This window comes from Leptonychotes weddellii, chromosome 5 (genome assembly GCF_054177405.1).
Source record: "Leptonychotes weddellii isolate Sample4059 chromosome 5, ASM5417740v2, whole genome shotgun sequence".
In the NCBI taxonomy this organism is placed as follows: Eukaryota; Metazoa; Chordata; class Mammalia; order Carnivora; family Phocidae; genus Leptonychotes; species Leptonychotes weddellii.
In genome coordinates, this window is record NC_138373.1 from 106,390,589 (window position 1) to 106,414,678 (window position 24,090).

At 52.1% G+C, this 24,090-nt stretch overlaps 2 protein-coding genes across 2 annotated transcripts in view; one reads left to right on the forward strand and one right to left on the reverse strand.

The window, feature by feature from the left end:
• Window positions 1–13,118: 13,118 nt before the first annotated feature.
• GDF11 (growth differentiation factor 11) lies at window positions 13,119–22,794 on the forward strand. The gene is made up of 3 exons (XM_006728787.3): window positions 13,119–13,581; window positions 18,498–18,895; window positions 19,406–22,794. Exons 1-3 carry the CDS (start codon window positions 13,134–13,136, stop codon window positions 19,784–19,786), a joined length of 1,227 nt encoding a protein of 408 aa, XP_006728850.2. The 5' UTR covers window positions 13,119–13,133; the 3' UTR covers window positions 19,787–22,794.
• SARNP (SAP domain containing ribonucleoprotein) overlaps window positions 17,177–24,090 on the reverse strand; it is a 55,513-nt gene continuing 48,599 nt past the window's right edge. Inside the window, exon 11 of the mRNA XM_081821822.1 lies at window positions 17,177–22,748. Coding sequence (XP_081677948.1) covers window positions 22,722–22,748 — 27 coding nt within the window. The 3' untranslated portion in view covers window positions 17,177–22,721. The remainder of the gene's footprint in view (window positions 22,749–24,090) is intronic.

Consider the following 24,090-nt stretch of genomic DNA (forward strand, 5'->3'; position numbering starts at 1 on the left):
TATCCCCCAGTCGGCAGAGGGCGCTGTGAGCTCCCGGGGATCGGGAGGGTTCAGAATAAACACTTCCAGAAAGTCCCTGGCCTCACGTCCTGGGAGTCCCCCAACATTCTAGAGTGGGTGTTCCTGTTCCCCTCTCTGTTAGTCCTTCTCCGTTTTCTGGGGCTCCGGAGTAGTGGGCTGAGACCCGGAGAAAGCCAGTCAGGGTGCAGTCCCTCCCTCTGGGGGAGTGTGGACAAGGTCTATGCTCCCACCACTCCTGGATCAGCCTCTTACCAGGTGGGGGAGGACACTGAAGCAGGCATGGGTATATCTTCTGGATTTCCCCATCCCATCCTAGCAGGCAGCACTTCATATCCCAGGGAGCAAAGCCAGGTGAAGGCTGGAAGGGGAGGGGGCAGCCTCAAGCTGCCTCCCTCCTTTGTGTGCCCATGGTGGTTCCCAGAAGGAGTTGTGTGAACAGGCCAAGGACAGAAGCGGCCGTTACTCCGGGCTACGCCAGCCTGGGCCCCACCCCTTAGGTTCTTATGGTCCTGACTTAAGAACCACTTCCTGAGTCTTTGTATGTGTACACAAAGAAGGAAAGAAACTAAGAGCAAAAGGAAAGAGCTCTGGGCTGGGCTAAGAACCAGTTTCCAGGATCACAACCTTCCAGCAAGGCACACCAAGCCCATTCTGGACCTTGCTCCTACGGATATCACAGTAGGCAGGCAGCAGAAGAGGAGCGGAGATGCTACAAGAAGGGTATTCATCAGTTTCTTTAGTGTGCTGCCGCTAGATGCCAGGCATGTGCTTCGCACAGGAGATGGGGGGGCGGTGGGGGGACAGCAAGGCAAGGAGACAGTGGCCCTGCCGTTCGCCAGCAGACAGAGCCAAGCCCACATTGTGAACAGACACACAATCCCCTGGTGGAAAGTAGACAGGTGCTGCCTCTGCCCCAGAGGAAAAAGAACGGATTTCGTATCACAAAGGTGGCTGGTACTTTCTGAGGTGACTCTAGAGAATAAAGAAACAAGCTCTCAGTTCCAGAGACAAGGAAAGAGCCAAGTATAAAAAAAGTAGTTTTCAAAGTCGATGGCAGCCTGGGGTTTGCTAGTTCAAAGTGTTCCAGAAGGATGTGGCAAAAAATGGACGGGAAAGTGGTCTGAAGTCAAGACTGAGAAACTTTAGACACATAACAACCAAGTATAATGCTTGGTCTTTGATTAAATCTTTGTCGGAACAAACGAACTGTGAAAGACATTTTGAGAACAACTGAGAAAATTTTAATATGGACTGAGAATTAGACATGAGAAAATATAATTTTGTTAGCTATGATGATAGTATGATTATGTAAGAAAATTACTCTATTTTTTGTTTTTAAGATTTTAGTTATTTATTTGTCAGAGAGAGAGAGCACAAGCAGGGGGAGTGGCAGGCAGAGGGAGAAGCAGGCTCCCCGCTGAGCAGGGAGCCCAATGCAGGACTCGATCCCAGAACCCTGGGATCATGACCTGAGCCGAAGGCAGACGCTTAACCAACTGAGCCACCCAGGCACCCCTACTCTATCTTTTAAAGATGAATACTAAAAAAAGATGCATACTAAAATATTTAAGAGAGAAATGTCATATCTGTATTTGCTTTGGAATATTTCACAAAACAATAGATGAAGCAAAAAGCAGAGAGTCTTGGGGCATCTGGGTGGCTCAGTCGGTTAAGCACCTCTTGATTTTGGTTCAGGCCATGATCTGAGTCATTAGAATGAGCCCTGCATCTTGTATCAGGCTGCTGGACTCAGGGCCTGCTTAAGATTCTCTCTCTCCCTCTCCTTTTGTCTCTCCCCAGCTGCTAGTGTGTGTGAGCTCCCTCTCCCTAAAATTAAAAAAAAAAAAAAAATTTAAATTAAAAAGCAGAAAGTCTAAGTGATAGGACTATTGAGGACCTAGAAGGCTATGTTGTTTTGTTTTGTTTTGTTTTCAAGCAAACCCTATGCCCAACGTGGGGCTCAAACCCATGACCCCGGGGCGCCTGGGTGGCTCAGTCGTTAAGTGTCTACCTTCGGCTCAGGGTCCTGATCCCAGGGTCCTGGGATGGAGCCCTGCATTGGGCTTCCTACTCAGCGGGAAGCCTGCTTCTCCCTCTCCCACTCCCCCTGCTTGTGTTCCCTCTCTTGCTGTGTCTCTGTCAAATTAATTAATTAATTAATTAATTAAAAAAAAAAAAACCATGACCCCAAGATCAAGAGTCCCATGCTCTACCAACTGAGCCAGCCAGGTACCCCAAGGTTGGGACTGTCCTAAAGGCAGTGGGGTGTGGTGGGGAGTTTTGGAAAGGGTGAGCGATCTTGGGGTAGGGCCTACCTTGAAATAAGGAGGGGGTGTGCCTGGCTGGCTCAGCTGGAAGAGCATGTGACTCTTTTTTTTTTTAGATTTATTTATTTTAGAGAAAGAGCGAGAGCATGAGTGGGAGGGGCAGAGGAAAAGAGAGAATCTCAAGCAGATTCCACACTGAGCATGGAGCCCAATGCGGAGCTCAATGTCAAGACCCTGAGATCATGACCTGAGCTGAAATCGAATCGGATGCTTAAGTGACTGAGCCACCCAGGCGCCCCGAGCATGTAACTCGATCTCAGGGTTGTGAGTTCAACCCCTATGTTGGGTGTAGGGATTTAAAAAAAAAAAAAAAAAAAAAAACTTGAAAGAAGGAAAGAAGAAAAAGGAAGGAAGGAAGGGGAATGAAGGACACCTGGGTGGCTCAGTTGGTTAAGCTTCTGCCTTTGGCTCAGGTCATGATCCTAGGATCCTGGGATCAAGTCGCATCAGGCTCCTTGCTCAGCGGGAAGCCTGCTTCTCCCTCTGCCTGCTGCTCCCCATGCTTGTGCACTCTCTCTCTCTCTCTCTCTGACAAATAAATAAATAAAATCTTTAAAAAAATAAAAAGAAAGGGAATGAATAGGTGGCCCAGAAGATAGTTGAGACATCACAGCTACCATCCAAGGGAGAGGTGATGAAGGCTGGAACCATGGACGAGAAGGAAGTCTGAGTGGCATTTCAGAGGGCCAATAAAGGACGGGATGACTGCTTACCTGTGGAAGGGGAGAGGAAGTAAGAAAAGTCCGAGATGACTCAGAGCTTCCGAACCTGGGCACCCAGGGGAGAAGGTGGTTGTCACCCGAGGCAGGAGGCATGCAAGGAGCACCCAGGTGGAGACGTCCACCAGGAATTGCGGATGTGAAACTCAGGAGAGAGGTAGTCAGACTAGAGAGAAAGAGTGCTATCTAAACGCTTAGATGGGTGGGACGCCTGGGTGGCTCAGTCGGTTACGCGTCTGCCTTCAGCTCAGGTCATGATCCCAGGGTCCTAGGATCGAGCCCCCACATCGGGCTCCTTGCTCAGCAGGGAGCCTGCTTCTCCCTCTCCCTCTGCTTGTGCTCTCTCTGTCAAATAGATAAAATCTTTAAGAAATAAATTCTTAGATGGGTGAGGGCCAGAGCAAGAGAAGAAAACAAAGACAGAGCTTACATCTCAGGAACAGGTGGAAGGAAGCTGCCAAGCTGGACCCCCACACGCTGCCGGGCTCAGGACTGGCATTATACACATTAGCTCATTTGACCCTCACACAACCCTTCAAGATCTGTATGCCTTGTCCTGTTTTAGGGATAAGGAAGCTGAGACTCCATGACAGGGAATGACATGCCCCGAGTCCAAGCCAGTAAAGGGCTATGTTCGAATTGGAACCCAGATCTCTGAGGCTTCCAAAGCCTGTGTTCTTCCACTCTCTCCTGGGGGCAAGAGGAAAGAGAACGTCAGGACAGGAGGAGGGGACAGTGGCCAGGAGCGTCAAACAGTATAGAAAGGTCAACTTGAGTGAGAAACGAGAGAAGGCCATTGGATAGGATGGCCTTCTCCAGAGCGGTGTCAGGGCAGGATCCGGAGCACCTGCTGGCCCAGGAAGGAAGGAGAGGGAGGTGGATACATCCAGGTGGGCAAGGGCAGAGCTGAGGGGAATGTCAGGAGCACCAGGGGAAGAAGCTGGGAGCAAACGGTGGCGAGTGCAGAGTGGTGGTAGCAGCTCGGTCAAGCAAGGGGAGAGAAAAAATGGTGCAGGGAACGTGGGAGAGGGTAGGGCCGGGGACACCCCTGGAGAGCAGCCAGTGTGGAGCTGGAAGCGGGAGGGCAAGGAAAGCCCATGCCTGGTCAAATTCATAGAGAGTAGAAAGGTGGTTGACGGGGGCTGGGTGGATTAGTGATCAGTGGGGTTCAGTTTGGGAAGATGAAGAAGTTCTGGAGATGGCTGGCAGGGATGGTGACACGCCACTGCAGATGTCCCTAGTGCCGCTGAACTGGACTCTTAAAATGGTTCAATTGGTAGATTTTATGTCAAATGTATTTTTTTTTAAGATTTTTATTTATTTATTTGTCAGAGAGAGAGAGAGAGCACAAGCAGGGGGAGCAGCAGAGGGAGAGGGAGAAGCAGGCTCCTCACTGAGCAAGGAGCCCGACGCGGGACTCGATCCCAGGACCCTGGGATCATGACCTGAGCCGAAGGCAGACGCTTAACAACTGAGCCACCCAGGCGTCCCTATGTCAAATGTATTTTAACACACACGCAAAAGTGGCCCACTCCCCTAGTCTGGAAAATCAGCATACAGCCCTGTGTCCCTCTGAGCAGGGAGTCAGCTGACTGGGACCCGGCCCCTCACACCATGTCCTTCAGAGTCCCCAGCACCTGCTCCAAGCGCCTGGCATCCAGGTATGCCATCCAGCTATACATCTGCCCTCATTAGCTCATGCCGCTGTCCCTTGGGCGCCTGGCACTGGTTGCTGGTAGGTGAGCTGGGGTGAGCACCCTTGCCCCTCCCCAGCACCCAAGGCCTTCTGAAGCCCAGATCCACACAGGGAGCCCAGCACCCGCTGCATGCATACCTTCTCCCTCCACCCAGTAGGCCCCTTGTGCCTGCCTGCATCCCACTAGGAGGGGCCGGCTCAGGGATAAGCCGTGGGTACCCTAGTAGGAGAAGCCCCATGACCTAGGAGCTGCCACCTGCAGAAGCCAGTAGGGGTGGGGGGCATGGGAAAGGAGTGAGGAGACTGGGAAGGACAGGAGGAGAGAGAAGGGAAGGAAAGAGCTGAGGACAGCTGGGAGGTATAGGGGAGGATAGGGGAGGGGGAGGCATGGAGGAGATAGGGGAAAACAGATGCCAGGGAAAGGGTGGGGAGGAGGAAGAGGGGGAGGGGACAGGAGATAGAGGAACCAAAGGGTGCATCAGCATCAAGGTCATCTCCACTAGGGAGGGTAGGAAGAGTGATGGCTGGAACTGAAGGTCAGGAGGTTGGGTCTGAATCAGGGAACTGAGACTTAGGAGCACCTGGCTGGCTCAGTCAGTAGAGCATGCGACTCTTGATCTCAGGGTTATAATTCAAGCCCCAAGTTGGATGTAGAGATTACTTCAATATAAGAAAAATCTTGGGGTGCCTGGGTGGCTCAGTCAGTTAAGCGCCTGCCTTCGGCTCAGGTCAAGATCTCTCCATCCTGGGATGGAGCCCTGCATCGCACCCGGCTTCCTGCTCAGCAGGGAGTCTGCTTCTCTCTCTCTCTCTCTCTCTCTCTCTGCCCCTCCTCACCTCTCATTCCCTCTCTGTCTCTCAAATAAATAAATAAAATATTTTAAAAATGAATTAGGGAACTGAAATTTAAATCCGAAGACCCCAGCTTTATTATAAGGGAGGCCTGGGTCCTTGATGGCAGCTCCCAGACTACAGGGTTAGGTCAAAACAAGGGCAAGGTCAGAGCTGCCCTGATTGGTGGAGTCACTGTGGCAGCCCTCTCTGACCGCCCTCCCCCCCAGCTGTCTGGGCAAGACGAGGTCACAGCGCCCCTAGTACCCAGGAGAACACCATCACTGCCAAAGTCACCTTACATCCTCTCTGCAAGGAAAGCAAGGCTCGGGGCAGCCTGCAGGGAAGTGACACAGGGACTCTGCGCGTGCCCCACGCTCCGCTTGGCAAGAAGGGGGCGACCCTGGCTAAACTTTCACCCTTCCTGAGCCTCAGTTTCCTCCCAGTTAAGCAAGAGGGAAAACTACTCCCCCCCCCACCTCACAGGGCCACACTTCACAAGACAGTTGTAAGGGTCGAAAAAGAGATTAAAGGGATCAGTTTTGTACTTTCAGCCTTTGTTACCTTAAGGCTTTAGCATACCCTGTGTTGAGGCTCATCGGAATGAAAATGATTTTGCTTTGAGAAATATCTAGGGGCACCTGGGTGGCTCAGTTGTTAAGCGTCTGCCTTTGGCTCAGGTCATGATCCCAGGGTCCTGGGGATCGAGGTTGGGTCCCTGCTCTGCGGGAAGCCTGCCTCTCCCTCTCCCACTCCCCCTGCTTGTGTTCCCTCTCTCGCTGTGTCTCTCTCTGTCAAATAAACAAATAAAATCTTTAAAAAAATAAAATAAAATTCTTTAAAAATAAATAAATAAATATCTGGACTCCACCCCACTTGAGGTGGCCAAAGAAAGGGTTGGGAGGGACAACAGCCTCCTTCCGTCCCTCCTTCCCACCTTGGCCTTGGCCCAGAGCCCCGTTTCAAGCCCCAGGGCCCCGCTCTGGTTCCAACCCCACCCCACCCCCCACTGCCCAGGTTCCATCCTCAGCACCCTTCCTCTGACCTTGCCTATTCCTTTCTCTGCTCCTTGGGCCCCAGCCCCTGACTTCTGGCCCCTCATTCTCCCCAACCTTGTCTGGTTCCTGTCCCAGCCTCCTCACTATTGCCCATGGGGTCACTCTAGGTGCCCAGCAGGTGAGTGAGCAGGGCAGGCAGCCCCTCCTGTGGCGTCTTCATGCACAGCCTGGCCCAGGAGGTCAGCTGCTGTGTGGTTCTGATCCAGGGCCACAGCTCAGGAGGCGGTGGTCTCCACCTGAGAATCACAGACCTGTACAACTAAGTTTTCCCCTGGGATGGAGCAGATTGGAACATGGGAACATTGAGAAGAGGCAATGATGGGATGGGGTGGTTACTTCAGGCATCTGTTCCTCGGGGCATCCTTCGATCCATCCATCCATTGAAAGCCCTAAACATGCCAGGCACTGGGACTCTATGGAGATGAGTAAGACATGGTTCTGCCTTCAAGGTGATTACAACCTGTAGGCACAGACAAAAGTACAGTGTGGGGAGGGCTATGCCAAAGAGAAGCCCTGGATGGCAGGGGCCCCCTGACATAGGTGGGGGGGATGCAGCAGAGCACAGGAGGCCTTGGGGAGCATTCACTCAGACTCTCCACACAGTAGACTCCTCCCCCTGCATGTGGACTTGCAGTTCAGGGAACCAGAAGTGAGGAGATGAGGCAGGGTCTGAGTGGCTGGGGGTCGCTGGCACCCCCAGGCAGAGCCCAGAGAAGTCTCTTCTGCCCTCACATCTCTAATTTCTGGTTCCCATTCCCAGACCCCAGCCAGACCTTCTGGCCATCCACACACCCTCACCATTACTACACACACACACACACACACACACACACACACCTCTCTTGGCAACAACCTTGATCTTCACTGCCCTGGGCTCTCTCCTGGACATTAGCTTCCCTCTGAGCATTCCCGACTCCAGCACCCCTCACCTGGCAGCCCACATCAGACTTTGTCACCTCCTGCGGTGACAAATGCCTCCCAGTGTTTTGAAGTCCCTGGAAAAGGAGAAGCAGGCTTTGGGCTCAGACCCCTCCTTTCGACCCATCCTTTCCCTTGACCAGCAGGTGCCTCCTGTTGGCCAAACTGGGCATGGGGGCAGCCTTGACCACTGCCCCCAGCAGGACCCCATGTCGGGCCTGGGCCTGGAGAGGGAGCAATTGGTGAGAAAGAAAGAAAGAGGGGAGACGCCTGGGAAGACCAAAGGAAGATGGGAAAAAGGGTCCACCTGTGGAGTTGGAGGGCTGGGCCTGCCCTAAGAGGATAAGGGAAGCTGAGGGGGGTGGGGCAGGGCTGTCTTCAGGAAGGCCAGCGGCAAAGGAAGATGTGACTCCAAATGACTCTGAGTTCCCCAGTTGTACTCCACCTCCACCTGCTTCCCCCCAAATACAAACTCTTTGGCGCCCTCTGTCTGATCTCCAACTTCTCCTCGAGGGCCTGGGGGTTAAAGAGGTTAACAGGCCTGCTAGGAGATCCAGCAGGATAATTATAGGGTTTCGAGCCTCGTGTGCAAGAGGATGGTAATTACACAGTGAGGTCCTCTCTGGGGGCTTCAGGCTTTGTGGGCAGAGACCTGGGAGGGGTCCATTCCACTAACATTCCAGCCCCAGCCCAGAATAGCCTCCCCATACCACATTCCCAGAGGCTCAGGCTGGGAGGGCAGGAGAAGGGGGAAGCAAGCCTGGTAGGGAAGCCCCTCAGCAACTTCCACTCAGCAGCTTCGCAATGACCCCAGCCCCTCCTCTCCTTGGAAAGACCAGTGGTGCCAGGGAATGAACCACTGATCCTAAAAATAGGGGCTTTAGGAGGAAAAAGAAGAGATGGCATTAGGGATCCTGAGTTGCTGCCCATTGACCCACCTCTGATGGACAGCGCAGTTTAAGTGTGCGGGATAGTCTGCGGCCTAGGGATGCAGGGTAACAGGAGTCCCTCCTCCTTACAGAGGTTCTCCAGTTCTGGTGTCTGCTCTGAGAGTGGCCCCGGGGTCTCTGGCCTTGAACCCTGGCGCCCAGCTCCCAAGAGCTACAGTTCCCTGTAGGATGGAACAGACCCTCTACCGGAAGCTACACAAGCCCCTCTTTCCTGCAGTAGCTCCTGAAACCTCATTCCCTCCCCCTGGGACACCTCCTGCTTCTCTCCAGGCACGACTCGCTGTCTTCCATCCCTAAGGCCTTCCCTTAGGCCCCGACCCACATTTGCTGTGAACCAGTCAGGACCTTGAAGGAGGCGGGCCTTGCAGGTTGCCTGGGTAACGCCGGAGAGGGGGACCCCTGGCAGGAAGACAGTTGCCAGGGAGACCAGGACAGTGGGCGGGGCCCCAACCCCTGGTTAGCCTGTATTGGGATGAGTAAAGATCTAAAGGTCCAGATCTCTCCCAGCTCCTTTTCCGTGAAGCCTGCAGGGCACCCCCTTGGGAACTAGGTCTAGGGCAGCTGGAAGTCTGAAGCTCCCGAAAGAGACCTCCCAGGGATTAGTTCCTGCAACTCAGGGGAACCCAACAGTAACCAAACCTGAGGGAACTAAGGAAAGAAGCAAGATGTAGGAGGGGCTGGAGAGAGGAACAAGGCTTAATGCATTATGATATAGAACTTCTTGGACTAGAAATCTAAAGTCAAAATATGCAAAGTATGCAAAACAAAACAGTTTTAGTCCCACCTCCAAGAAGCTAAAATTCCAGATTCTACCACCAGATGGCAGTCTTGCTCACTCATTGGATTAAGCCCAGTCCTGGAACTGGTGGGGACGAAGCCAGGAGGTGGAAATCCTTTCCTGTCTCACACGTTGCTCCTAACTCTTGCTTTCTGGCATTTGGCAGACACCCATAACTCCTCATGGCCATAAATACCCAGTTTTCTCTCCCCAACCCGGCTCTGACCAGATCCAGTTAACAGAGTTCATTCATTCTTCATTCAAAGGAGCTAAGGAACACTTTGGTGGAAAAATTTCCTGCTCTCTTGGGTCCCACTCACAGTGTAAGGTGATAAATGGGGGTAATAGTAATGACTAATAACTCATTTAGAAATGTGTGTCAGAGGGCGCCTGGGTGGCTCAGTTGGTCAAGCGACTGCCTTCGGCTCAGGTCATGATCCTGGAGTCCCGGGATCGAGTCCCGCATCGGGCTCCCTGCTCGGCGGGGCGTCTGCTTCTCTCTCTGACCCTCCTCCCTCTCATGCTCTCTGTCTCTCATTCTCTCTGTCTCAAATAAATAAATAAAATCTTAAAAAAAAAAAAAAAGAAAGAAATGTGTGTCAGAAAAAAAAAGAATTGTGGGTCAGGCAGTTAATCCTCATAACCTTAGGAAATAGCTACAATATTGTCATCCCCATCTTAAGGATAAGGAGTCTGAGGCATAAAGAGCCAAGTTCACACTGCCAGAAAGGTGGGAGGGCTGGACCTTGAACCCAGGCAGCCTAGTTCTAGTCTAGAAGCTATGTGAGAGTAACTTGCTCCTGAAACCTCATGCACACAGAATGGTGCAGATGTAGCGAGGAAAAGCATCTACTCTCGGCTTGGGAGTCAGCAACGAACTCCTGGAAGACACATGTCTAAAATCTGGTTATACTGAGACCTGAAGAAAGAATAAATTTGGCCAAGAGACTGGGGAGTGGGGGCAGTGGAGGTAGGAAGGGGAGTTGTTCTAGGAAGAGGAAACAACTTATGCAAAGATTCAGAGATGATCAAGAGAAAGAAGGTGAAGTCTACCTCCAGGTTTCTGGCCTGGATGCTTCTCATGGGGGCACATTTTGGGGGAAGAGGAGTTATCTAATTATCATATTTAACCCATGATGTTTGAGGTGCCTTGGGACATCCAGATGGAAATATCAAGGAGGCATCTGGCTTGGAGTTTTGGCCGTTACTGTTTATCTAGTGTCCTGTCCAGTCTAAATGTTTCCAGAGGAAATTTATCTTTGCATCCCTCATAGACCTACCAGTAGAAACATGCTTGGTGAGAAAGTGAAGGCTGGGCCACCTTCTCTGAGGAAGGAGAAGGAGGTGACACCACCTCGGCTCTCAAGGAGTTTGCAATTTTACTGAGGAAATGACATCAGAGAAATATTTTGGAGAACGGACTATGCCAGAATATGTGATAAAGGCAATCACTAGTCTAAGAAATCAGAAAGGAAAGAAGAGAATCATGAAGAAAGAGCACATGAAGGCCACTATTGATTACTATGTAATCCTCACAACTAGTTGAGGGACAGTGTGATACTCACTTTATAGATGAAGAAAGTTGATGAAATGTTGAGATGCCCATGTCTTGGTCCAAAACAAGGGAGAGAACCAGCTGTCTAAATGTATTGCATTCTGCTGCGGTCTTCGTGTCTGTTCTCCACGGAAATGTTCATCTCTTCAAAGCTCCCCAGCCTGGTCCTCCTGATCCCTACCCAACCTTCCTGCCTCACACTTGGACCTCCAGTTTCTTTCCTCATTTCACCACAGTTCCCCAGCCCAACTTTGTCCTTATACCTGGTGTTCCATAAAGCCATTTTAAGACATTCTCTTGGGCTGTAATCCAGAGATGAAACTGGTGTCTCTTTATTCTGCCTGAGAAGCCCAATAACGTTCATCTCTTTACTCAGTAAACATTGTGTGTACCAGGAAAAGAGCAAGACCTGATCCCCTCAAACATTTTCTTTCTTTCTTTTTTTTAAGATTTTATTTATTTATTTGACAGAGGGAGCGCGCATAAGCAGGGGGGGCAGCAGGGAGAGGGAGAAGCAGGCTCCCCGCTGAGCAGAGAGCCAATGGACCCCATCCCAGGACTGGAGCCAAAGGCAGACACCCAACCGACTGAGCCACCCAGGCACACACACACACACACATCCCACTCAAACATTTTCAATCTATTGGTTGTCTATTGACCTCCAGGGCTTTGGACTCAAGAAATCAGCCTGGAGAAACTGAGGACTGAGAAGAGGAATCCAGAACCAGAAGTCAAGCACCTGAGGAGCCTTTTAACACCCTTCCACTCTGCCCTCTGGCTGTACCCAGGGTCACACCTGGAAACTAGGGCTGGTCCCACATCTGGGTTTCTCCCTTTGCAACTTGCTGTCCCCAACTCAGACATCTCTCTCATTCCCACCCCTGCAATTACAAGAGCCTTCTCAGACTTCTAAGACCCTGCAGATGCAAAAGTATAACTAGGAATTCAGAGGTCCAGATTCCTCTGCAAGCATAGCGGTCTCCAGCCTGCTTCCTCCCACCCCACCCCCGCCCAGTGGCCCCTTGCTTCTGCCTTTTCCAGCTTGCTGACTCTCTATCCCTCAAGACTTGCTCTTGTCTCAGGGCTTCCCACCACTTCCCCACCTGCTCAGATTATCTCTGGCCTCTTTGTCTCCTGGTCTCCCTTGCTAGCCCCCATGTCCCATCCTTCCATCCATCTCACTGTTCCTGAGCTCCCAATGAGCCCAGCTTGATGCTGCCCTCCATGGCTTCTTTAAACATTTTCTTTGGGCTACCTCCAGTAGCTGGGGCTCCTCTGGGCTCAAATTCCCCACCTCCTCCCCCTCAGGCTCTCCATACTCCCACCAACGCTGACCCTGTCACTGTGCTGTCTTTCCTCTCCTCAAAACTCTCTGTCTTCTCATCTCTGCCTTCCCCTGATCCTCTGTGTCTGCCTCCTCAGGGGCTCCCTCGGCATCTCCCAAGCCTCTCCCTCTTGATTTCTCTCCCTCTCTCTCTTTCCCAGGACTCTGTTCTTTGTCCCATCAGTTTCTCTGTCCCTGTTCCCATCTCTCTGCACCCCTGACTCTTGTGGTCAGGCTCTGTGGACTTCCATCCCTTCCTTCTGTCTAGTCATACATCTCCTCCCCCTGTGGTCTCTCTCCCCTGTCTTTGTCCCTGATTCTCCCCCTCTAATTCTCCCACTAGTTTATACCAGTCTCTTTGCCTCTCTGTCTCTGTCTCTAGCTAAGTCTCTCCTCTGTCTTCTCCCATCTGACTCTCTCTTATCCCCCTTTGTCTCTCTCTCTCTCCTCTTCCTCCTGCTTTACCTATCTCTGTGTCTGATCTGTCTCTTGCCCCTTTATCTCTCTGTCTCTCCTTGGGCTCTCTGACTCTGACTTTCTCTCTCTATCTCTCCTTTCCTCTCCCTCATCCCAATATCTCTTCATCTCTCTCTGGGCCCTCGCTCCCTCCCTCTCTCTCTCTCTTTTCCTCGGCTCTCTCCGGCTCCCTCTCTCGCCTCGGATGACAGCGCTGCCTCTTTTGTTGGCTCCGCAGCCAATCGCGGCCGCTGACGACACGGGGGCCGGGGCTATAAAGGGCCTGGCCCGGGCTCGGGCCCCCCCAGCCGCCCGCCCCGGCCGCCCGCCCGCCCCGCCCGCGCGCCCGCCGCCCCCGGCCCCCCCGGCCCCCCCTCGGCCGGGCAGCCCCCAATCCCGCGCCGCCCGGACCCCCTCCTCCTCCCTCCCTTCTCCCTCCGCCCCCTCCCTGCGGGACTCCGGCGTCCCCGCCCCCCAGTCCTCCTCCCCTCCCCTCCAGCATGGTGCTCGCGGCCCCGCTGCTGCTGGGCTTCCTGCTCCTCGCCCTGGAGCTGCGGCCCCGGGGGGAGGCGGCCGAGGGCCCCGCGGCGGCGGCGGCGGCGGCGGCGGCGGCGGCGGCGGCGGCGGGGGCCGGGGGGGAGCGCTCGAGCCGGCCGGCCCCGTCCGTGGCGCCCGAGCCCGACGGCTGCCCCGTGTGCGTGTGGCGACAGCACAGCCGCGAGCTGCGCCTGGAGAGCATCAAGTCGCAGATCCTGAGCAAACTGCGGCTCAAGGAGGCGCCCAACATCAGCCGCGAGGTGGTGAAGCAGCTGCTGCCCAAGGCGCCGCCGCTGCAGCAGATCCTGGACCTACACGACTTCCAGGGCGACGCGCTGCAGCCCGAGGACTTCCTGGAGGAGGACGAGTACCACGCCACCACGGAGACTGTCATTAGCATGGCCCAGGAGAGTAAGTGGGCGGCGGGGCGCGAGCAGTGGGGTGCTGGCTCGGGCTCCGGGGAAAGTGAGCGCCTGCCGCTCCGAAGCGGGGCGCTCCCGGCTGCTCCGGCCCAGAAGCCTTTTCTGCGAAAACTTGACGGATTGGGGGGCGGGGGCTGCTCCATAGAAGTTTTTCGAGCGGTGGAGACGGGCTGCGGAGTTGTGTGCACACTCCGTTCCCCGAGATGGGAGGGCAAACAGAGAGGGTTTCGAGATACCGCCTCCCACCCCGGGCATGCAAAAAAGACCCGTTTCGGGGAGTGTGGGGAAGCTGGAGCCCATTCGCAGCGGAGTGGAAAGGGCAGCAACTCAGTCCTGAAGGGCCATGGAGGAGAGGCTGGAGAACAGAATCGGGACGCTTCGGGACGCCCCCGCCCCCCCAGTCCCAGGCGGGCTGCAGAACTCTCTGCTCCCAGTGGCCTTGGCACCAACTCTCCACCCCTTCCACCTCCGCTCCGCAACGCGCCCACCGGGCTGCAGAGAGCTGAGTGCTCTTCTCCCTCCAGCAGGAATGAGGTCCCTCCCACAGCCCGGTGTCTCTCCTGGCAGCCCAGCGGGCACCCATTTCACCAGAGACCTTCTGACACCCGGTCTCCCAAAGGGCTGGGAAAGCTGTGCCTTCTCGGTACTGACCCGGCTCACAGAACTCAACTCCATTGCGCTGGGGCTAAGGGCACCCGTTTGGCTACTCAAAGCTTATCATTCCTTTCCTTATTCACCCGCCCCTACTCAAAACTGGACTTGAGGAGAGAGGGAGACCTAGGGAGAAAAAGAAAGAAATAGATAAGGAGGGAGGGGGAACCCAGGCATTCAAGCCCCTGGCCAAACGGAAGATGAACATGTTAATAGACTTGAGCTGCTTTGAAATTTTATGGCCTGGAAAATCCAGGCCAACACCCCCCCACCCCACCCCCAGCTCTCCCTAGGGTCAGATGACTCCCTTTTCCCCTCCCCCACTGAGGTCCCTTCACCCCTTCCCCGCTCCAACTCCAGGGAACCAGGCCCTCTCTTATTCTCTAGTGGTTTGACAAAGTCGCTCCCCCCCACAATAGTTCAGTTTTATGGCTCTGAACAGAAGAGGGGGGGGACTGGTTTATTGGCAGATGGGTCATAAAAAGCTGGGGGCTGAGGTGGACTCCTAGTGGCCCACCCCATGGGAGAGGCACAGGAACCCAGGTGTGCATCTGGGAGGCTGAGTGCCTCCTACTGCCACCAGTTTTTATGCAGACCCTAAAGGCACAATACTTGGCCAGGCTTATAAAGAAAAGAAAACCCCAAGGACTAGGAAACTTGCTGAGGGTGGTGGTGGTTGGTGAAAGCCTGGGATCTGTCTGGGTTCCTCAGTCTCCCTTGTGTTCTTAAGGTTTCTACTTTATAGAAGCTAGGATCAGTCTAAGATTGACTGAGGGCAGGGGTGGGGGTGGGGATTCTATGAAACAGTTGTAGAGGAATTCTGAAGAGTATGCTGGAAGAAGATGAAGGGTACAGAGGAAAAAGATACTCTGGTCTGTGTGGTATAGTGTGTGTGAGGAGTTTCAGAATTGGTGATGGAGCTGTAGACTTCCCCTTGCCTCCTTCTATCCTTAGCATCCCTTAACCAACCGGCTTGAGCCCAGAGTTAGTCCTCATAATGGGGATGCAGGGAGTGAATACACTCTGCGTGCATGGATCGGACAGTGCAGGTTAGGCTAGGGGGGGACCAGGAAGGACACCAGTAGGTGGGGTTCTACCCGAACTTCCGCCCTCATTCTACTTCAGGACTTGGATAACTAGGGAACTGGGTCTCCAGCCAGGTATTGTACGTCCCCTTTAAGAGCCAAGCTGAGCTCTTTTGAGAGGGAGGGGGAGCGGAGGGGAGGGGAGGGAGAGAGGGGAAAAGGAAAAAGAGACTTTTATAGTCTAATCCCCAGGGACCCGCTTTAATAAGAGACTTGTGCTCTGCTAATCGGGGGAGGTGTTTGTCAGCAGAGATGGCCTCCGCTCCCCTCCCCCTTCCTCCCCTCCCCCAGCACTCAGCCCTGGACCCCAGCCCCCACCTCTCCTAGGCTGCAGTGCCTGCCCTAGTTCCCTCCACCCTCTCAGGCTCTCCCACCCCAGCCTTCATCCTGGGAACCCAGCCCCCTTGCCCTTCTGGGAGCCAAGCCCAGCCCCTCAGTTTCTCTCTCCTCTCCTACACCAAGAGGCCCCTGCCCTCTCAGCCCAACCTCCTGCCCCTAGGCCTTCCAGCCTGGGTAAGGAGAGTGTGTGTTGGGGGGGGGGGCGCGGTGGAGGAGGAGGTAGTGAGCTGGAAGGGGGTTGGGCTTTTGCTGAAAATAGTGCAATGACCTCTCTCCAGACCAGCACCGCCTACTAAACCTGACCTGCTGCCTGCCACCAACCCGATCAATCCAACACAGATGTGGCTCCTTCCCCTCCCCTTGGGAGCTGGGCCTATATCTGTGTGTTGGGGACTCTCCAGCCTCTTGTTTTCCTCTGTGGCACTACCTGCTTCTTCTTTGTTCCTCTCTCTGTATCTTTCTACCCTTTCTCTTTACCCCACCAGGCTTAGCTACCTTCCTCCTTTCACTTTTTAGCCTCCAACCACTCCTTTCACATTCCCCCTTCTCTCCCAGTGTTCAACTCCCAAGCTTATTTCTTTTCCCCCTACCATGATCTTCCTCTCTCCCTTCCTTCTCTTCCAGTTCTCTTGACTATCTCTTCCAACCTGCCTTCATCACTAACAGTCTCTTCTCTGTTCTTATCTCCCTCACCACCTCCAGTCTCTCTCCTGTCTCTTCCCCTTTCTTTTTCCATCCATCTTGGCCCCTTCTAGTACCAACTGTCCCCACATCCCCTGGGAGAGAAGTGTATGCTGATTCCCTGGGGTAGGGATGGGGGACTCCGAAGAAACCGAAGACTTGGGCCCTAGTGCCCAATCCCTTATCTCTAAACCTTGGGTCAGCTTAGGTAGGGAGTATGCTTAGAGCTTACAAACCTAACAATAAAGCAGAATTTATTGAGAAGCTACTACTATTTTCATTCTTTATTTAGTGCTCAGCACTCCTATAAAACAAGAATTATTATCTGTATCACTGAGAAGTTTGGTGGGAAAGGTCAGATACAGGTTAATGAGGAGTCCAGCAGTGATTGAACCCACTTTGTAGTCAAAGAACAGTGTTTAGGTTCCAGAAAGAACTTTTAGGCACTTGCCTGTATATTTTAAGATTTGGAGCTTAGGTAGTTCATTCAGCATGCATTTACTAAACACTGTTTGGTAATATGCGAGGCACTAAAGCTATAATGGTGAGCAGAACAGACACAGTATTGACAAGTCTCCACCCTCGTGGAGATTAGTAGCTAATAATGAAGACAGGTGGGAAAATAAGACAACCCTATGAAATTAGGCACAGTAACCCCATCTCACCGGCAGCTTCCCTGCCCCAGCTACTCTCCTAATCTCTGAATCTCTACTCCCTGAATCCTCCCTCATTGTACCAGCATTGCAGCTCCAGCAGAATAACTGGGAGGACTACCAGTGTCCTGGGACCTCAGAGAAGAACCAAGGGAAAGGAAGCTACCAGAGGAAATTTGTGTCTCATTCCTGAATATATGAAGATCATTGAGCACTTGCCTCCTCATCTCACTTGGAGGATCCTCCTTCTTCTGGGGTGGGGGAGTGCTGATGGGAGACAACAGATGCTAAGTCCTCCATGATTATACAGAACCCAAGACCTGGCATGATACATAAGGGCCTGGACTTCCTGATCATACTTACATAGCTCTGGAAGCTCATTCCTGACTCTTGTTCTCTCAGTCTATTTAGAGTGAAAATGGATATTCCTATCCAATAGAAACATGATTTAGGGCCTTTCCAACTGACTTAAGAGATTAGAAAGGGGAACCCAGAGGAGCTGAAATGGAAGCAGAGGCAGATGCTGAGAATCAGCCTTTTGACCCAAGAAGGGTCAATTTCTGGTCCAGAACAAGATGTACCGGGCCAAAATGTAAAGTTGGGATGTTAAACCTTTGTAAAGACTTACTGGCACTAGACTGAGAAAGCAAAGGAAGCACAGGGGAGAAAAGAAGACATTGCAGTTGATCTGATATGTTGAATTTTATTTCTGAAGCTTTGGGCAATAGGAGTAAACAAAATGGAGGTAGTTTTTCCCTTCCTTAAAAATTGAGGCAATAATGGTGATGATGAGGAGGAAACAGCAAGGAAACTTGTTCTCAGGTTCAAGGGTCTGGAGAGTCAGATGCACAAGAGTCAGCACTTGAGTTGATCAATTCTTCTGAGTGTATTGTTTCTGGCAGGAATGGTGCAAGAAGCCTAGATCTGAATTCTGGTTTACCTCATGGAATACATTTAGCCCCTGCTCCCTATCTGGACCCTGGTTATCCACTCTTGAGATCATCTGGTTGGGAATGGGGGCTGTACCAAGGCTCCACCTGGCCACCATACAAAACAGGGCAGGCAAAACAAGGCGACCTGAGAACAGCAGGTGTAATGAGGTTTGGCTTCTATGAAGAGCATCCAAGTTCTAAAAAATTTGGAGCCCTCCATGCTGGGGGAATGTAGGCTGCATGTGGGAGGGGATATCCCTAATAACTCTCTGTGCAGGTTATCTGGTATGGGGGGGTGCTATGTATTAGGACAAATGGACTAAGGAATGGATGCAGATCAGAAAGGCCTAATAGAGACATCATCCTATAGGGAAAGAGAGGAGGCACTGTCTGAGTACCAGTGACACAGTAGTCAACAAGACAGACACAAGAGAAGGGTAAAGAACTGGAAAACTCAGGCTGAATCGTCCAAGTTGCCAGTGCCACTTGTCACAATGTCAGAATGCTGCTGACGCCCTTCACAAACACCCTTTGCTGATGCTGTGCCCCCTTCTCTCTTATCAGCGGACCCTGCAGTGCAGACAGATGGCAGCCCTCTCTGCTGCCATTTCCACTTCAGCCCCAAGGTGATGTTCACAAAGGTACTGAAGGCCCAGCTGTGGGTGTATCTACGGCCGGTGCCCCGCCCAGCCACAGTCTACCTGCAGATCTTGCGACTGAAACCCCTAACTGGGGAAGGGACTGCAGGGGGAGGGGGCGGAGGCCGGCGTCACATCCGTATCCGCTCACTCAAGATTGAGCTGCACTCACGCTCAGGCCACTGGCAGAGCATCGACTTCAAGCAAGTGCTACACAGCTGGTTCCGACAGCCACAGAGCAACTGGGGCATCGAGATCAACGCCTTTGATCCCAGTGGCACAGACCTGGCTGTCACCTCCCTGGGGCCGGGAGCTGAGGGGCTGGTGAGCAGGGAGCCTGAGATGGTGGCAGATATGTGTAACCTGGCCCTGAGGAGGTGGGATGTTAGGAAAAGGTAGATCAGGAATGAGAAGGGGCCGGGCACCAGCCTTATTTCTCAGGGGCCAGAAGCTGATTCTAGAGGAGCAGTTTTTGGGGGGCGGGTAGGGTGGGGAGTGGCAGCTATCATTTTTCAGATACAAGCCAGGCAACAGCTAGAAACTGGACTTGGGGTGGTGTTAATGGGAGATCCACGAAAACACAAAAATGGGCTGTTGCTCATAGGGGGCTGATCAGGGTCAGGTTGCCAGGAGAGAATTAGAGGTGAGTTGAAGGAGATAGCTAGCTTGCGAAAAAAGTACGCAGAAGATAGGGCTGGGTATAGGAGCAAGGGAAAAGCTGAGAAGGCAATGGTCTCTGTTCTGATGCCCCTGTTGAGGGGCAGATGAGAAAGGAAAGGGAGTAGCGCTCTTCAGGGCTCTATTACATCTCTTTCTCCTCTCCCTCACCCCCAGCATCCTTTCATGGAGCTTCGGGTCCTAGAGAACACAAAACGGTCCCGGCGGAACCTGGGCCTGGACTGCGATGAGCACTCAAGTGAGTCCCGCTGCTGCCGATACCCCCTCACAGTGGACTTTGAGGCTTTTGGCTGGGACTGGATCATTGCGCCTAAACGATACAAGGCCAACTACTGCTCCGGCCAATGCGAGTACATGTTCATGCAAAAGTATCCGCACACCCACTTGGTGCAACAGGCTAATCCAAGAGGCTCTGCTGGGCCCTGCTGTACTCCCACCAAGATGTCCCCAATCAACATGCTCTACTTCAATGACAAGCAGCAGATTATCTACGGCAAGATCCCTGGCATGGTGGTGGATCGCTGTGGCTGCTCCTAAGGTGGGGGACAGAGGATGCCTCCCCCATAGACCCTACCCCTGGACCCCCAGCCCTGACCTCCCTACCCCCAGGCCCTAGAGCTCCCTCCACCTCTTCCCATGAACATCACACCTTGTTCCCTGCCCAAGCAGTGTGCAATACAACAGAGGGAGGCAGGTGGGGACTGATGGGTGAGGGGTTTGGGGAACAGGGGGAAGAGGGGGCATGGTCAGGTGGGGAGTGTTTGAGGTTTGCAGGTGAGAAGGTTTGGCAAGACGACAGAGAGACGTAGAGACAGAGGTAGAGCAGAGGGATAGAGACAGAGGATCAAAAAGAGCAGCAGTGAGAAGGCAAAGGGAGAGAGAGGCAGAAGAGACAGAGACCAGGCAGAGATAAACGATGAGAAAGAGGCTGAAATGGAGTAATAAGAGAAAGCCCCACACCCAGCCTCCTTTCTTCCACTGGCAAGGTGAGGGGCTTGGTATGGTTTGGGGAGATCCCCTGACTACCATTCTCAGTAGGAGGAAATCAAAAATCCATTCTTAGCTTCTTCCCTTTCTCCCTCCAACAGTGGCCAGGGAAGGGAAGTGAGGGCAGGGGCAAAAGTAAGGATTTGGGAATTTTATTTATTTATTTATTGTGATTTTTCATTTTTTGGTATTTGGCTTTACTGAAATAGAAGGGCCCCTGCCCACTGTGCCCCATTTCTCCCTTATTCCCCAAAGCCCTGTTCTCCCTCAATACCCACCTACTTAAGCACTTGTATAAAGCCTCCAGGGTTGGGAATGGGAGCAGAGGGCAAGAGGGCTAACACATGAAAGTTTCCAACCCATAATCACCCAACTTGACCTTCCTGAGCCAAATGGGTTGAACTGAATTCCAGCAGTCACAGAAACAGTACGAGGTTAGGGTTTAGGAGCTGGGGGTGGAGGGAAGGGGAGGGGAGAGCCCTCAACATCCAGGATCTATATGAGAGCCACTAACCCTCAGATCCACCCTCATAGTCCTGAGTTATTTAGCCAGAGGGTGTGGCCCACATATGCCCAAACTCCCCCCAGCCAAGAGAGAGACCAAAGAGCCTGTGGAATACCCCTACTCCCAGCCTCTATCTTCAGGTCAATAAAAAGAGTATAGAGATCCCAGAGTCCTAGGTCTGGGAAGGGTTAGGAGGGGTGAAGAAAGGAGTAGTAAGGAGATTGAAGGTTACAGGGCATTTGAATCCAAATCACTGCTCTGGGCTAGGGAATAGAGCCAGCAGACCAAGATGGAAGGGATTCCGGAGGGGGGACATTTTAGTTCCCCCAACCCCAAAGCTCAGGGTGGAAGGGGGGAGAACAAGGGAGCAGAGTGTCTATAATTATTTTTATCTTTTATTTTTGGAATCTAGCAGTACCTGGCAGCAGGGAGGGGACAATACAGTGGGGAAGGGAAAAGCATCTGACAAGGCCAGTTAGAGCAGAGGATTGGAAGGATGGAGACTCCCTGGTTTGGAAGGCTAGGAAGCAGGCAGGGACTGGTCGCCACTCCCAGTTACTAGCTGGGCCTATTCATTCCTCCCACAATCCTGACCCACCATCCTCTGGACTCACTGTGCCTCAGTTTCTTCCCCTCGATGGAATGAGAAATAGCAGCACCCGCCACAGCCAAGAGATGAATTCTGAGCACTTACCACGGGCACTTTATGGACATAAAATACCTCTCGCTGTGGAACAGATAACCAGGGCACCAGAGTAGTGGTGAAGAGATGTGAGGCTTAGAGGAGTCACAGGCTTCAGAGTACAAGTTCCCCTCTGCCTCTCAGACAGACAGTGCCTGAAGCTAAGGAGTTGAGAAATCTCCTGATCCACACCCTATCCATACCTCACCACCAGACCTCTTGGCTCCAGGCAAGAGCCTAGAGAATGTCAAGAGAGTAGGTCCAGAACCTTCAGCAAAACTATCATTCTAAGTAGAGCCAGCAGTTATGGGTCTGACGAAAACAGTACTGAACTAAAGCCTGACCTGGAGAGCTGACCTGGAAGGCTTGTTCTTCCCAAGAGATGACTCTCCTGTCTGGCCCAGATGGTGGAAGGGGCAAAGGTATCTGACCACCCTTGGGAAGGTGATGTTGGTGAGCTTTAGTATCTTCTTCCCATTCCCATAGTGAAAAGTGAGATGAGGTATTTTGGTACAGGAATGGGCAGGGGCTGTTAAGCATTTCAACTCGCCTCCCATGTAACAGCTACGCTAACCCCCAGCCTCTCCTCTCTGGCCCTGTTCTTCCATCCTTCTACCCCAACCTTGGAGAACAAGATACACCTGACCATCAACACCATTCACATTTCCTTGGTTGAAGGAGAGGAACAGAGAAGAACAGAAGATGCCTCCTCCAAGATCAAATGCTCATGTCTCTTGATCTTGGCACAGGGTGGGGGTTGGACAATAGACATCAGGTGACTTCCCTCTACAAATTCTAGAGAGCTGGAGCATTAGACTTGGGGGACACTTACAATATGCCCCTTTAACACCGCCAAATAAAGACCTTTGTGGGGGGGGGAGGGTCTTTTTCTTCTGAACATAAATTATGAGTTGAAGTCTCATTCCCTTGGTCCTCCTCACCCCCAAAGAGGCATGGGGTAAAGAGGCTTGGGGGCACAGTCCAGCAACCTAGTGGGAATTAGCAACCCTTCTCCCACGTTATGATGTGTGTGGACCTGGCCAGTGCCCCTCTGATCATAAGTAGTGTAATTATTATTTACTTTGTGTATTTGTTACACCATGTGTGTGATTGCCTTTGTTTGTTAAGGGTGACTGAGGAGTATGGGGGTGACAGGGGCACTGGAATGCCGGGAAAGGACTTCTTCACTGAGATCAAGGCTTCCTGGAGGGAACCATTGCAAAAAGGCCATCAGGCAGTTTTCAAGTTATGTGACAGAGGGCAAAGATGGCCATAGGGTGCTCTGAGTTTTGGGATGGTCACATGACACAATCCAGCACTTGAACCTGAAAAAAAATAATAAATAAAAGCAGTCAAAGAGTTTAGAATTCAGTGATGAACTCTTCTCCCTAATCAAGCACCACATTTACACCTTGGAGACCAGAACAAAAGAGGATCTGAGAAAGGATGAAACCTTGTGCTCAAGGAATAAGAACATGGGGCTCTTTGGAGCAAGAAAAAAACACTAGGGGCATATGGAATGAGGGTGAGGACATACAGTCCAAGGGAGGATGGGCAGAGAATGGGAAAGGGAAGGGACCTAGAACAACTCTTCTCCGGAAAACTTGATCCAAAACAGTCCCAAAGATTACCAAAACCCTCTCCCAGCCTCCACATAACAGAAGATCTAAAATTTCTCTTAAGATAATCCAGCTAATGTCAGTCCCATTCTTCCATAGTTCCCTGATCCTGTTTCCTTAATTAAGTTTCACCAAAATCCACAAACCAAACCAACATAGCCATTCAAATTGTAAATGTACCAAGATGGTTAGGCATCTCAAATAGTCTTTGATTTCACCATAAAAATGTCTCCCGTGTACCTAAAACAAAAGAATCTTGCCTAACTCACATTTGAAAAAGAACAAGGACAGCTCTTGTCACATTGACCTGATCCATAATGGGGGCCAGGGCCACTGCGGGGTCAGCGTGCCACCATACTCTCCCTGTCCTATCAGTTCTGTCAGTAGACTGACCCCACCGCAGACCAACTACAAGAGTGAGGTTGAGGGAAGATAAAAGTGCTACATATGGTATCTTCCCAAGGAATTGTTTTATCCACACCTACTCCTAGCTTTTGGCTTGAGCTAAAAATAGGTTTTCTCCCTCACTGCTCATTGTTTCCTATGTTGAAAGGACACCCAGAAGAGATTGCCGGATGACTTTTATCCCTAAACAACCTCCAACCCGATGCATGAGTAGCTAGCTATCCTATACTGTTCCTTGGCCTGTTTGTTGGATGTCAGGGCCCCAAGCAAAGAACCAGCAGGCAGTAGCATTTACAGCTTCTGATCTGTAGTGAGGCAGAAGCAGGGAAGTCAATGCCCCAGGCTACAAGGTCAGCTTTCCTGCCTGTGAGGTGGGATAATCGAGCAACTGGGACTCCCACCTCTTCCCACTCTCAGAACCCCTAAATGCACCTATACATGCAGTGCCCCCCCCAACACGTTCAAATGAGTCCACTCAGCTCCCTCCCTACCCTCTAGCTGGAACCTACTCAGGGAAAAGAAATATTTCCACTGTAAATCACCTAGTAAAAGAGCTTACTGAATGATTACTATGCAAACTATTTTAAGCAAATTGTGCTGAATATATAATCTATTATCAATTCTCAGAGCAACCTTCCCAATA